This window comes from Chrysochloris asiatica, unplaced genomic scaffold (genome assembly GCF_000296735.1).
Source record: "Chrysochloris asiatica unplaced genomic scaffold, ChrAsi1.0 scaffold00257, whole genome shotgun sequence".
Lineage (NCBI taxonomy): Eukaryota > Metazoa > Chordata > Mammalia > Afrosoricida > Chrysochloridae > Chrysochloris > Chrysochloris asiatica.
The window spans coordinates 831,752-846,345 of NW_006408775.1; the positions used below are offsets into that span (position 1 = coordinate 831,752).

The 14,594-nt window shown below is 57.7% G+C and overlaps 1 protein-coding gene across 1 annotated transcript in view; it reads left to right on the forward strand.

Moving 5' to 3' along the window:
- The first annotated feature begins 7,714 nt into the window (after positions 1-7,714).
- The window catches only part of CACNA1H (calcium channel, voltage-dependent, T type, alpha 1H subunit), a 52,907-nt gene continuing 46,027 nt past the window's right edge, over positions 7,715-14,594 (forward strand). The window contains exon 1 of the mRNA XM_006873850.1: positions 7,715-8,013. Coding sequence (XP_006873912.1) covers positions 7,715-8,013 — 299 coding nt within the window. The remainder of the gene's footprint in view (positions 8,014-14,594) is intronic.

Genomic DNA, 14,594 nt, shown 5'->3' on the forward strand with positions numbered 1-14,594 from the left:
ACCTCTCCTGGGAAATTCAGGTGACCGGAGGGAGCATGGGGTTCACACGGAGGGCAGACAGCAGGGACCACGCACCTGGAAACGTCTAGATGACCATCGCAGCTGCCGTCCAACAGACTCTTGAGATATTATTGCCAGGTTAGAACTCCGAGTCCCTCCCGAGAGGTGACGAAGGTCCCGCCACATGCGCCACCCCTCCTGGATATTTTGGGGATTCATGGATCCATAGATTCCTTCAGATGAAACCCCAGGACCACCCCTCAGAATCCTCTCAGCATGTCTTTATTTAGTGCAGCGCTGGACTGTGAACCACAAGGTCAGCAGTTCAAACCCACCAGCTGCTCCTTGAAAACCCTATACAGGGTCGCCATGACTCAGAACCGACTCAACGGCACTTAACAACAGCAACAACATATGGCAGACAAGGAACCATGCCGGTGCTGTGGGTTAAGGAGCTGTTAATCGAAAAGTCAATGGTTCAAAAGCTGTTCCATGGAGAAAGATGAAGCCATGTGCTCCTGTAAAGATTTACCATCTCAGAAATCCTACGTAAGGTCACTGCGAGTTGGAACCAGTTTTGGTTTTTATGTTTTGGCAGACAAGGAGTCCTGGTGATGCAGTGTGTTAAGCATTGACTACTAACTGGTTCAAACCCACCAGCTGCTCCAAAGGAGAAAGATGAAGCTGTCTGCTGCTGTAAAGACGTTGTTAAGTGCCATCGAGTTGGTTCCTACTCATAGCGACTTTGTACAGAATTTCCGAGGAGCAGCTGGTGGGTTTGAACTGCCGACCTGATCCCACAGCGCCACCCCAGAAGAGTGGCTATAAAGATGACAGCCTGAGAAATCCTATGAGGTGCTTCCACTCCGTCCTAGAGAGTCACCAGGGGCTGGAATCTACCGGATGGCAGTGAGTTTGATGTTTGTGTGTGACTATGCCAGCCACTGGTTCTGGTGAGCAATGCCCCACCCCCACCACACTCCCCACACTTCATCCCTCAAGGACCTGTGGTCCAAAGTCTCATGGGGTGACCCATGTTTCAGAATGAAGGTCTAAAAGTTTCTGGTGCCCAAGGTGCCTTCTGCTTTTAGAATCTGGGGTTGGGGGCTCATGGGGGCATTGCTGAGGCCTAGCCGCTAAGTGACCCCAAATGGGGCCAAAGACCAAGCCCCTTCCAGTTGAGGCTTCAGCCACACAAGGGGCAGCTTACTCAATGGTGACCCAGGAGACCCACATACTGGGGGCCAACCCTCCTCTCCTCTCCGATCATTTCAATGTGTGCTCACCCCAGGTTGAGAGGCCCTAAAATCAGGCATTGGGGGTGCTAAGAATTCCCAAGGCTCACCAGCCACTGGCTCCAATGGTATTAGATGTCCCTGCAAACCCACAGGCCTCTTTCCATATTCCCCCGGACTCCCAGCCCCCCACACACTCACCACACCTCGATTCCTGCCACCCTGAATCGGGGGCTGGGCAGATATAGCAAAGAAAAGACAGAATATCCCCTATGTTTCTGATGGGTGATGCATACACCCGAGGGGGCTTCAGAAAGTTTATGGCAGAATTCAATGACTTTGTCCAATCCTCAACAGTGGCAGTGATGCTGGGTTCACACACACCAATTGTGAGGGAGGCTCACTAGCAGTTGTGCACGAGGTGTCTAGGAGTCAGAAGCAGCTGGATGTCACCTAGCAACTACAACACAGCTGACCTTTTATTATTATTATTGGGAATTGGATGAAGGTTGACAGAGCAGATCGGTATTCCACTGAACAATTCAGACACATTTTGTTTCATCTAATTGACTACGACCCCCCCCCCCACCTCTGGTGGAACACCACCATCCATGATGTCTTAATTCCATCTTTCCGTACAGTTTGAAGCCTCCTCACACCTCGGGGAGTGGGGTGGTTCTGTAGGGTAAGCACTGGACTACAAACCATAAGTTTGGCAGTTTGATAGAAAAATGAGACTTTCTGTTCCCACAAAGATTTACAACCTTGAAAACCCCATTCAGTAAGTTGGGAACAACTGGACTCAGAAGGACAACGTATGCATCTATCTACAGATACAAGTTGTTGTTGTTCTGTGCTTCTGAGTTGCTTCCACCTCACAGCAACCCCGTACAGGGTTTCTGATGAGTGGGTGGTGGGTTTGAACCACCAACCTTGCGGTTAGCAGTACGGTGCTATCCTACAGCACCATGGTGGTGGTATGTCACTGAGACAGTCCTGACTCACAATGACCCCGTATAGGGTTTGCGTGGAGCAACTGGTGAGTTTGAACTGCTGACCTTGTGGTTCACACTGACTTTGAAGTCCTGTGCTTATCCTACAGTGCCACACCAGGACTCATCACAGCACCACAGATAAGGGGTAGAGAAGTCTGTCCCAGTGAGTGCACGGACAGACTTACTTATATTAACACTGGCACACTGTTGATCTGAAACCCAGTGCAAACTGGGTCACCTGAAAGCTCACAACAGAGCCAGGGACACTGTCCCTGTCTGAGACCCTGCTGGTCTGTGGGATCTAGGAGGCAGAGGGGGCTGCAGACATAGGTGGTCATCTCAAAACTCCCAGAATACAGAGCAGTGGGGCAGCTGGATTCTGCCTGGAAATGAGCTACTTACAAATATTGTCACCAGAACCCAAGCAAATCCACTGGTGTCAAGTAGGTTCCAATTCACATGGCGTCCTGTCGGGTTACCAAGGCTGTAAACCTTTACAGGAGCAGACTGCCTCATCTTTCTCCTGAGGAGTGGCTCGTGCATTCAACCTTTCAGTTGACACTCTGGTGCTTAACTCACCATACCACCAGGGTCCCTTAACGCTGGCGTTGGTAATTACTAGCTATGAGTCATCTTACTAAATATTAATGTGCTAGTAACAGCAGGTGTTAATTAGACCTCAACTTCTAGGCCCTGAAATAGAGGAGGTGTCGTGGATTTAAGGACAAATACATTATTTGGGAAAGATCTCTCCTGTTACTTGTCATGTGTTCTTGGGGCTTCCTCGGGGGTGTCACTGTTTGGTGTGGCTGGTGGTGTGGGGAAGGGTAACATCCTTGATGACCTTCAGCCCAGGTAATGGTGAAGGACACTCAGCAGGGGACAGGCATGGACAGAGGCAGCCCAGTCCCTTCAGGGGTTACTTAGACCAGGTTGGAGTCTAAAGGCCCGGCCTGCAGCCCTGAGCGCTTGGAGGGGCCGCTGAGCCGGTTTCCAGGTAGCAAAGGTTGGGCAGTTCCTTAGGAACGGCACCTGGCAGGTGTGTCTCCAGCCGGACTCAAAGGCTGTCCACGTGACGGCAGGACACCTGAGAGGACTGGGAGATGGACATATGGACACAGGTGACAGTTCTGCCAGGCCACAGTGCCCTCACCCCCCATGGGGGACTGGGTCTGAGGTCACAGAATTCAGCAGGCAGCTGGAGACACATGGGCACTGAGAAGTGACCACCTCAGGATGGCCTGGCTGTGATGGTCACCTCAGACACCTGCTGTGGGATCTGAGGTGCAACGGAGAGGGACTAGACTGGGCCATGACTGCAGTGAACCCAGTCTCCCAACTTTCAAGGCTGCACATCCCGGGGCACCCCTAGACTAAAGGGCATGTTGGAGCTTCCCTTCTTCATCCCTGGTTCATACTGAAGTCCACTCAACCCTGTTCTCATCCCTCTTTCATTTACTACAAGTTCCCCACTGCCCACCTGGGAACAGGTATGATCCACAGATGTAACACCCTGGAGGCTGTGGCGCCACCCTCAGGAAGGTAGTCACAGGTGAGGCTGGAAAACAGGAAGCAGGGACCAGGGCTGGCGAGCTTTCCACATTGCAGGGGTCCCCTGAACATGGACGTTGCTCAGCCTGGAAGGGCTGCTTGCAAGCAATGACTGGAGGGTAGTTGTGTGTATTGGGGAGAGTGGTCAGCAAGCAGTTGGTCCAGCATTGGGGACCAATGAGAGGCTGGCTGCTGGGTCTGTAGTCTGAAGGGGGTAGGGGAGGGAAAAGGACTAGAGACCACGCCCAGAGGAGGGTCCTGAATGATCAGAGGACCCGAGGGTCCAGCCATTAGCCTAGGCTTGACCCATAGAACTCAGGGACCCTGATGGGTAGACGGAAGGGGTGCAGGCAGATGGAAGGGAAGGAAGAAGCCAGCTAGAAGGAGGGACAATGAACTGATTTCCAAGCAGGTAGATTCCGATGAGCCCGAGGTGGACAGTGACGACTAGTGCCCAGCAGGGAGTATAGGATATAGTGCAAGGTGGGGCAGGGGACAGAAGGGTCCAGAGTTGCACACGGCCAGGCCTGTCTTCTAAGCGCTCATGCTTGGACGGGTGCCCACAGACCCTTAGGGAGGGGAGGTAGGTGGTCAGACTGCTCATGGCCCATGGCCCAGCTTCCCAAGGTGGAAGCCCCCTAAAGCACCCACAGGCCACCATCCCACAAAGGGGAGGCTTGAACCCCTGGGCCCAGTCACTCAAGGTTGATTCCTTGAACTGGGACAAGACGTCTTGCTTCCACCTTTTTCTGAACTCCCCACTCCCACCTCCCAGCTCCTTGCAAAAAAAAAAAACACCCAAAAAACCAACCAACCAAGCAAACAAACAAAAATTTTGCTCTTAATAAAGGAGGAGGGGAGAAGAGGAAATCACAAAATGCAGACCCAGATTTCCAGAGGCCTTGAGGATTAAAACACACACACACACAAACACACACGTAAAACCCTGTTCAGTTTAATTAAACTATTGTAATGTCCATTTAAAAATGCTCCCTGGCTCATCTTGCATTTGGAGTGTCTCTTTGACTTGAGAATGCTTCTGTCTGTTTCTAACTGACTTGACTTTCTCCTTGAATACCAATTTATTGTCTGCTCTGCATCTCCTGCCCCACCCCCAGTTGTCCGTCTTTCCACTGGATCATGCTGGACTTATGGATGAGGGCAAGAAAAGCCCAGAGCAACAATACTGACAGATCTGTGGGATGAGACAGAAGCCGGGGAAGGAGGGCTCCTGAGCTCTTGAGGTGGAACAGCCTCTCCAGGTATCTGCTTGGCCTCACTGCTCTGCAAATGGACCAGGTGCTGTCAGCTTTGTGAATTTATGGATTCGTTCTATACAAAATAATGTCTCTTTCAAGAACCCACTGCCCATTCGCTTCTGCAGAGAACTGGAGGACAGAGCAGGTAAGAGAGTGACAGACGGCTGTGGTTAGAATACCAGAGCAATTCCTTCTTGGGTCCCCTCCCTCTCTCACCGCAGGGCACCTGGGTCCTCTCCAGTTCCTCCCAAGCCCCAGCTCTCGCCTGTGGGCCATAGGGCCCTTTCACAAGCCGCCACTCACTAAGCTGCTTTCTTATGGTTCATCTGTGGACACTTTTGTGGCACATAACATGGCTTGTCACGGTGTTCTCCACCTGTCCTGGGACTACACTTGTCCCTGCAGCCTGCTCCTGGCTAGAATGAAGGATGTGGTCACCCCTGAACCCTCAGCTTCACTCAGGGCCTGGCATGCTGTTGACTACCCAAATAATATGTAACTAGCAAATTACTGACAACCCTTGCATAGAACTTTAATGGGGAGGAGGATGAGACAAGGGCCAGGGGGTTCCAGGGTGGACTCTGGCTGCAGCTTTGCCTTACCTTTAAGAACGTCCCTCAGGGACTGTGACCTAGACCCTGGACTCTCCCAGGTCCAGTTTCACAGTGCCTACGGTTCACCTGAATTACCAGCCAAGGCCCTCCACCTCAAGTTAACGACATTAAAATAGAGTCAATGTTTTCCTTTCCTTGCAAAATTTACATGTACAAGAGGAGGTGGTGCTGAGGGGTGGGTGCCTGTCTGGACCCACACCAGGTTCCCGCCTTCCAGCACCTCTCCCGAGTCCAGGTTCTGTGCAAGGCTGGGCCTCTATTTCCTCCCTTCCCAGCAAAAACTAGCTGCTGAGGAGTAGATTCTGACCTGAGTAAAACTACTCTACCAGGTTTTCAACGGCTGGGGACTCTCTGGGTGGACTTGAACCTCTGACTCTTTAACTGAGCCTGCTCACTGTTTGCCAAGGGAAACGCTCACTCATTTGGAAGACCCACTCTGGTCTACAACTCCCCATGAAGTGAAGGTACCGGGACTGAGGGTGGGTGAGTGGGGAGGCCTGAGGCCACCAGAGTGGCTATGTAAGGACCAGCCCCTAACCCTTGGTCCAGAAGAGGAGGTCTTCTCCCAGCAGAGCCTCTGTGCACTGGGCTTAGGGAAACACAACACTGGAAGCCATTAAGGGTGAGGATAATGGGATGGAGCTGGTACTGGGGTGATACAACCTCTAACTCACCTAAGCCTCAGGAAGGAGAGGGGATAGGCCTCATTCCCCCCTCACTCCACCCTCACTCTGAACCTGCCCTGGCTGACTGTGCTCTTGATGAGTAGGGCCCTCCCTGCCCCTACGAGTCTTCCTCCATACAGGACCCCTGGAGCCCAGGAATGTGGGGTGGCCCATCCTATGTCTGCGAGAGTTCGTGGGTGGGCGGGAGTGGGGTGGTGGTGGAGGGTGGGTACCGAGGAATCTGGCCACCTTTCCCAGGAGGAGGCTTGGCCCCAGGGTCAGGTTCACAGACACTGCCTGTGTGTGAGTGTGTATGTGTGTGCGGCTGGCGCGGATGCAGGGCGCCCACCCACGAACACAGCGCGCGCGCACCGTCACACCCAGGACACACACGAACGCACCGCCCACGCGCCCTGGTCCCCGCCCCCGGCCCGCGGCGCCTGAGGGGGAGGGGCGTTGCCCCGGAGTTGGGGGAGGGGAAGCACGTCGCGCTGCTCTCCGCCCCCCACCAGAGCCTCGCTACCAGCGCCCCCTGGTGCCTTCGTACGGGGTAGGGGGCGGGGCGCGGGCCGAGTGGACCCCATGCTCCAGCCTAGGTGGAGCGGTGCTTGGCCCATGGGGGAAGGCGGTCCCTTAGCCCCCAACGCCGGGTCCTCGTCCCCGCGGGGAGCGCCCCTGGCCCGCGCAGGACGCTGCTGCCGGCCCCGCCCCCAGTGCGCTGACCCCGCCCCCGGAGCCGCCTCCTCCCCTCCCTTCCCCCTCCGCCGCTCACTCCGAAGTTTCCTGCGCTGCGCGTGGACCGGCTACAGTACCCGCGGCCGCTGGGTGTCCCGGCCCGCGCCCCCGCCCGCGCCCCGCCCGGCCCCACCCGCCACCGAGCGGTCCCCCTCAGTGCTCGGGCTACCGCCGTCACTGCCGCTCGGCCATCGGGAGCCCGAGCCAGAACCCGAGCCGGAGCCCGAGCCGGGGCCGCTGGGCGAGGGGCGCGGGCGGGGGACCGCGGCGGCGATCATAACTGGGCCTGGGTGGCCGTCCCGGTCCGCGGTGGCCGCGCCGCCTGGGCGATGCCCGCGGGGACGTCGCCGGACGCCGGAGAGAGGTGAGACGCGTTGGGGACACGCGCTCACCGCACGTTGGGACCCCTCTTCAACTTGAGCCGGGCCGTTAGGGAGCGCCCCCCAGCTTCTGTGGTGGGGGAGGGGCTGCCTAGTCTTTGCGAGTGTGGTGGGGCGGGTGGGGGGCGGGGGGCGCATTTGTCTCCAATCAGAAAAGACAAAGACATCCCGGCGACCACGGCTGTTCCCGCAGCTCCGCTGTGCTCGAGCCGGGGTGGGGGTGTCGTTACGGAGACCCGGGTCAGCGCATCTGTTTCCGCAGGTGCTGTCTGCCGCCACCATGACCGAGGGCACGTTGGCGGCAGACGAGGTCCGGGTGCCCCTGGCTGCGCTGCCCCCGGGCCCTGCGGCGGCAGCGGGGTCTTCTCCGGGAAGCCCCGGGGTTCCGGGGCGCGTGGAGGAGCTGGGGTCCGGCCCCGACACGTCGCCCCCCGAGAGCCCAGCAGCCGGGCGCACCGCGGAGCCGGGCGCCGACGAGGAGCAGCCCGTCCCGTACCCGGCGCTGGCGGCCACGGTCTTCTTCTGTCTCGGGCAGACCACGCGGCCGCGCAGCTGGTGCCTCCGCCTAGTCTGTAACCCATATCCTTCCCGATCTGGGGCGCGGGACCCCTCCACGCCCGCCACAGTGCATCCGGGCTCATTGAACCCAGGCGCTGGCCGGGCGCGGGGAGCGCCGCGCGGAGGCAAGGCGTCCGCATTTCACTCAGAGATGGGGGGGTCCCTTGTTGGTTGTAGGGGGGCAGCGACGATGCCTTGTCGGAGCTGATGGGTGTCCTTGTTCCAAAACCTGCTATGGACTGGAGAGGGTAGAAAGGAAGCCGCAAGTCCAGCGTGAGCTGGAAGGAAAGCCTGGGACTCCACGCCTGTGGCCCGAGATCTCGGGGGCATTCTCCCCACGGGGTCGACTGAATGTCTGACCCTAGATGGGACAACGCTGGGAAGGGGCGAGTCCAGGAGGACGGGGGTGGTAGAATGAAGTTTCCACTCTGCGTGTTTTCTCTGCTTGTTGGGAGAACCCCAAGGGCCTATTCGCGGTGCCAGGGTCTGGACACCTCCCCACGGATTAGAGCGAGGCAGTGACGTTGGTTTTGAACCCGCTGTCGCTGAACTCATTGCCGGCTGATTTAAGTCACACGCAGGTGGTGGGTGGGCAGCGAGCCTGCTGATACCTCCCAGTGTTCCATCTCCCCAAGTCCCTTTTCTTGACAGGAAAGGGGATGCCCTCTTTGCTCCTTGTGACAATGGTAAATAGACTTTCAGAAAATTCCAGAACCTTTGGACTGGGGTGCAGGCAGAGAGCAGCAGGCTCCCCCCAGCAGCCCCCTCCCCCCCACCCCCAGTAGTGGTCTCGGAGCTGGTGTCTGGGTGGTGAGGCCCAAACTTTGTGATCAGTTTGGGAGACAGGCAGGGAGTGAACAATGGATATAACCGTACCTCCTTATGTGTTTCATGTATAAACACTGGATACAAAAGAGGAACCTGGATCCAGAAAGAGGAATAACCATGCTTGGCTTTTCTCAAACCCACAGTCCCAGCTTGCCTGAGAGGGAGATGTGGTCCCAAGCTTTGGTAGCGGGTGGGGCCGAGGGCCTGCCCCAGACCCCAGCAGCTCCACATCAGCTCTGGGTCTCTGTGACCTGTGGGTGGGCATCCTAGGTGGATGGATGTCTGGGTGGGGAGGGTGTCCTTGGGCACTCTGGAAGGGCTGAGACTCCCTTCCCCTTCCCACCCCTGGCAGACTCCTGACCTTGTAAAACTTGGTGTAAGAGACGTGGAAATGCAGAACCTCTGTATTTTGGAGGAATGGGGAGCATACTGAGTGGGGGGTACCACAGTGGGCCATAGGGTGAGGTCTAGGATGTGGAGGCAGTGGGGGTGGGGGCAGAGGACCGTGCCCCTGTTTGTCCTCTCAACAGAGTGGAGGATCAGGCAGAGAAGACGGCCGAGTAGGCCTGCGTTTTCTCTCTCTGACAGCCGTGGGTTTGGCAGCCCTGTCCCTTCATAGCTGGGGATGTGTTTGAACCGGGCCCCCGCGTTCCAGGCAGCCTGAGCCCCTGAACTTTCAGTAAGGTTGTTTGCATAGCTCTGTGCAGGGGAGGTGTGGCCAGGCGGGCTGCCCACAGTCGAGTAAGAGTGGCCACCGCTGTGTGTGTTGCTGGGTCCCCCTGGAGAGGGTGGAGGGTACAGAAGCACTTAGCTGGGGCAACAGTCGTGGCCTTTCTCAGCTCCCAGGCCTGTCCCTCTTGGGGAAGAGGGTGTGTTGCTTTGGGCACCCCAGAGTCCCTGCTTCCTGTCCTGAGAGTTGCTCCGTCCGAAAGTCCCACCATGCACACACCCCTCCTTCCTTGTCCCTGGCGCCTCACAGCACAATCCAAAGCCCCAGGAATGAATCAGTGATTGGGGATATCCTTGGAGTATCACCAGCCTGCGCACAGGGAGACTTTGTAAACTGAACTCACAGCCGGGGAAATCCTACCACTGCCCCAGGCCCACTCTAGCAGCACAGGGTGCTGACCTTTGGCAGATGCCCAGTCCCCGTGTGGAATCTAAGATAGGTTGGTGGACAGGTGTGGGAGGGCGACTTACTGGGAAGACTGTTGGTGGGAGGCGGAAGCTTCATAGCTCGTTATAATTCCGGAGTTGGGCTGTGTTTGGGACAATGGGCAGCAGACATGACTGAGGTTTCTCTAGGGATCTGCCGTGTGTCCTGTAGCTGGAGGGTGTGTCCAGGGACAGCAGTGGATTGAGGTCCTTCCCCAGATACTATTCAGCTGGCACCACCCCTCAGAGGGGGAAGACTGGTCAGCTCCTTGCTCCCATAAGCTGGCGTGAGCCCACCTGAGCCGGGATCCCCTGGGAGGTTGGAGTGCAGGAAGAGGGAACCTTTTCCAGCCCTGGACCTTTCTGAAAGCCTGTATCCATGGTCCCCCTGCACAAGTAAACACACATGCTCTGATGTCACCCAAAGGCTGAATTCTACCTGGAACAGCGGCGCCTCTAAGGGAGGGCCTTGTCCCTATTGATTTGCTTTGCTTTTTAAAAATATAATTGTGCGAGAGCTTTTGGTGAGTGCTGTATCTCCTACACAAGTTTATTTATAGAGAGAGGTGGGTGGTATCTGTGTGTTGTCGCCCGCTCAGCTGGGCTCTGCTCTGCCCCGGGCTCCCTGGGGGTTCCTGACTCTGGGCTCGCTGACGGCATGGCTGCTGTGTCCAGCTCCCCAGCCTGGGAGACTTCCCTGGGACTCACGGCTGGCTGCAGGCAGGCATTGCGGGGAGGAGGCTCCCTGTGGTACCTCACCATCAAGGAAGGCAGACTGTTGGGGGTGTTCAAGGTAGTGGGATCATTAGGGGTCTGGGGGAGGGCAGGAGAACACAGAGGTGCTCAGGAGGACTGGTCAGTGTGCCTCATGTCCTCAAGTCATGCCAAAGTCATCCAGCTGACCCAGGGTGGTGGGGGCGGGAGAAGAGGGGTTGGCCTGAGTTTGAGGGAAGGCGTCTGGCACCGTCCTGAGTCTGAGTTCTTAAACGGCATCGTGTAAAAATCGATGCTCTCCAACCTTCGAGAGGCTGGCTGTCGCTCCTCACCCATCAGAAGGAGCATCGAACTGGGCACGGCTCTTCGCCTTTTCCGGCATTCGAGGTCCTCGTCTGCCCTTGTAGGATCGCCCTTCCTCAAATCCGGTGTCAGTGGGAAGACAGCCATGGGATGTTATGGGTCTCTCCTGGCCAGGTGGCTCACCGTTTCTTTATCAAACTAGTGAGCGGGTGCTCAGAAGGGCTGCCACAAGCAGGGGTCAGAGCTGGGCCTGGGGCCGGCTCCTGGGCGTTCCAGAGCCCCCTGCCCTCTGCTCCCTGGAGTCTCACCGGCCCTTAGGTCTACACAGGTCCTGAACCCCAGGCCTGGCCAGTGCGCCGTCCTCAAGTCCCATCAGCTGACAAGGCCCCATCTCAGGCAGCTGGCATGTGTTTCTGTACACCTGAGTATCCTCGGGTCCGGACAGCAGGCTTGACCATCTTCTAGGACCCTGGAAGACCGACCCTCACAGGAGCCTTGGCACTGTGCCTGGGCTGGTACCTCACATCCCTGCTTCCCCTCCATCACCACTTTACCCACCCGAGCTTCTGCCGGAGTTGCGGGTGGGAAGGCAGGGTGGGGGTCAGCAGGGAGACCCCACTGGGGCCGTTGTCTGCTCAGCACCAGTTGGGTGTCTTCTGCCGGCCTGATTCTCTGGTGGGAAGGGGGGGGATGAGTTACAAACTCAGACACTTGTCTGTAAGCTCTTGCTTTCTGCTCAAGGGGCTCATGGGTGCACTTGGGTAGGGCAGGGGGCTGTGATGTCCCGCACCCCCACTGTGGATGGACGGTGCTGGATGGACACATGGGTGGGTTAGGAGCATCCAGCATCCGGCTGAGGAGCCTCCATGTGGAGAAGCTGCGGAGCCCAGCTTGGGCTGGGGGACGTGCAGAGTAGGGGCAGCTCTCTGTCCTGGGGGTCTGTGAGGGACATTCCACTGAGAGAGGCAAGGCCCTTTCCTCTAGAGCCTCCACCATCCCTTGCTGGTTGTTAGCCTTCGAGCCCCAGCAGGACACAGGGCACACGCTGAAGGCACGCTGGGGAAGGAAAGCAAATAAGTACAGGACTGAGCAGCTCCATTCCGGTTCTGTGGTTCCTCACTGGTTCACGGTCTTCTGTCCTCCTCCCTTTCTCTTCCTTAATCTTCTTCCGGCCATCTGGGTGGTGGTCCTGGTGGAATGTGGTCCTTTCTCTGTTCACCGCTGGTGGAGGACCCAGCTGGGCCCCAGGGTGGCCTCTCCTGGTCTCCCAGGTGGCCGGGGGTCTGATAGTTGGTTCTCCACCCCTTCTTCCCTGGGTGCTGACCAAGACTGGGGTGATGTAGAGATGAGGCTCTGCCCACCCTGCCTCACAGCATCATTATAAGATGAGCAAGAAGGCCAGGTCGGGTACCCAGCCAGGGTCTGGGGTGCTGCCAGGAGTTGGGTGTCCTCGGCAAGAGTGACTGGCTGGGTTTCTCTCAACTGGGGGGCTGGGAGCAAGCTGAGTAGAAGCCAGGGGAGGTGGGCAGTCAGGGTGAGTGGGGGGCGATGCAGGGCCAAGGCTTGGGGTGCCATGAGGGGCCACTTGGCTGTTGTCGGCTCTCTGATGGGAGCCGCTGGCCCTGGACCCTCTGCCCAGCTATCCCGTGCCCCGTCTGGCTGGGGACACCCCCTGGCAGGCCCAGCACACAGCAGTGGTCCGGGATGTCCCCGAGCCACCCGGGCCAAAGCTGCTGGCCTGAGGCTGGGGAAGAAGGAATGTGGGCTGGGCCAGCCTGTCAAGCATCTTGAGGATGAATCCAAGCAGCCTAAACCAGCTGTCAGGTCAGCGAGGATGCCCTCCTGTATTTATGCGGATGTCGGCCGCCAGTGCCTGGCCTGTGGATTCTCCACGTCTCTTTCCTTCTTGTATGTGGATGTTTGACGCAGCGGCACAAAAGAGGGCTCCTCTGCCTTTCCCTCCTGAGTTAGTTTGATCAAAACTTGAAACAATAAAATCATGTGGGCCTCAGACAGGTCTCTCCACCGCCTTGCCTCGAGTGGCTGGTGAGGTTCAGGACCGTGTCCCCAGTGGGTTTGGGGGGGTGCAGTGGCAGCTGGTCCGAGCAGGCAGGGGACTCCGGCATGGCCTCGTAGCTGCCGCGGATGAGAGGTGGGACCCTTGAACTCCCGTGTGTGCTCACAGTGTGTGCCTGTGCTGGGGAAGGCTGGGGATGGGACACGGGTCTGGGGAGCCTGGAGGGCCCCTCGAGGACCCCACCATATCACAGCTGCTATAACTCTGGGGTAGGAGCTGGGACGTCACCATGGGGTCCTAGGCTTCGATGAGGGGGTGACAGCTGATGATTCAGAGACGAGTCGGACCCCCACCTGCCTTGGGAGTCCGGTGGCCATCAGATTTGATCGGGGGGGTGGTGGGGGGATTCCTCAAGTGGTCACAGCCTTCACATTCAAGAGGCATTACTTGACTCTGACAGTGGTCTGTCCTTTAGGACAAGGATTGAGCTGTATCTCAGAGTACCCCAACCCCTGCCTTATCCAAGGAGGGGACTGCGCTGGCTGACAGGGCTCCCAGGAAGGCCCCTGGTTCTGAGGCCATGCTCCCCGAAGTTGCAGGGCTGGCCCGAGGGTGAACTGTGTCATCCCTGTGACCTCCAGGGTGCCCTGTGATGGACGGTCTCTTCAGCCACACACGTGGCTTTGCTGACTGTGGCCTTCTTTGTCAGCTGTGGCTTTGTGTCTGAGGGGAGCAGGGTTGCATCTCCTCATATCAACAGTGGAGCTCAAGTGGGCTGACTGGCATGGAGGCCAGGTGAGATCGGGACCCTTGCTTGCCAGAACCCGGCACCAAGGGGCTGCTGGGAACTGGATGAAGGCCAGGCTCGAGACTGGTGCCCCTGCAGGAGAGCTGGGCAGTGGGGTGCTGACTGCCTGGGCTCCACCAGCACCCCCTGTCCCTGGCTGGGTTCCAGGTGAGGTCCTCTTCCTCCCTCTCCCCTGTATGTCTTACCACCCCCACCTGGCAGTAGGTGGTCTTGTCTGCTTCAGGACAAAGCTTGAGTCTCGTCTGAGCCTGGAGCACCCAGGAGAGGCAGCGACCGTGAAATTGGTAATTTTCAGTTCCCTGTTGTAGGGAGGTGTCTTGTCAGACATTGCTCACTGTTCGGGGTGTCCCGGTGCCGGTTCAGAGGACCTGCCCACCGATTCACGTGGGATTGAGGAGGCGGGGGATAAGGGGGGAGGGCCCGGGAGGATGTGAGGCCACAGACAGCCCCCATCCCCGCCCTCTGAGCTCCCTGGCCCTGCCTTAGGGCTTGTCATAGGATGCAGCGTGCAGCTCTCTAGTGTGTGTGTGTGTGTGTGTGTGTGCACATTGCTATGAGTGCACATCTGTGTGTGGGTATGAAGACGTGTGCGTGGCTCTGCAGCTGCACACATGTGTCTGCAGTGTTTGTAGGCCTGTGTGTGTACGTGTGTGTGCAAGTGTGTCTGTGTGACCGTCCACACACGTGGCTAGGTTCTCTTGAGTATACACAAGCTCCCTGCTCCGAATCTGTGGACCCTCCTTCAGGCGTGGCAGGCTTTAAGGGTGTCTGGGCTTG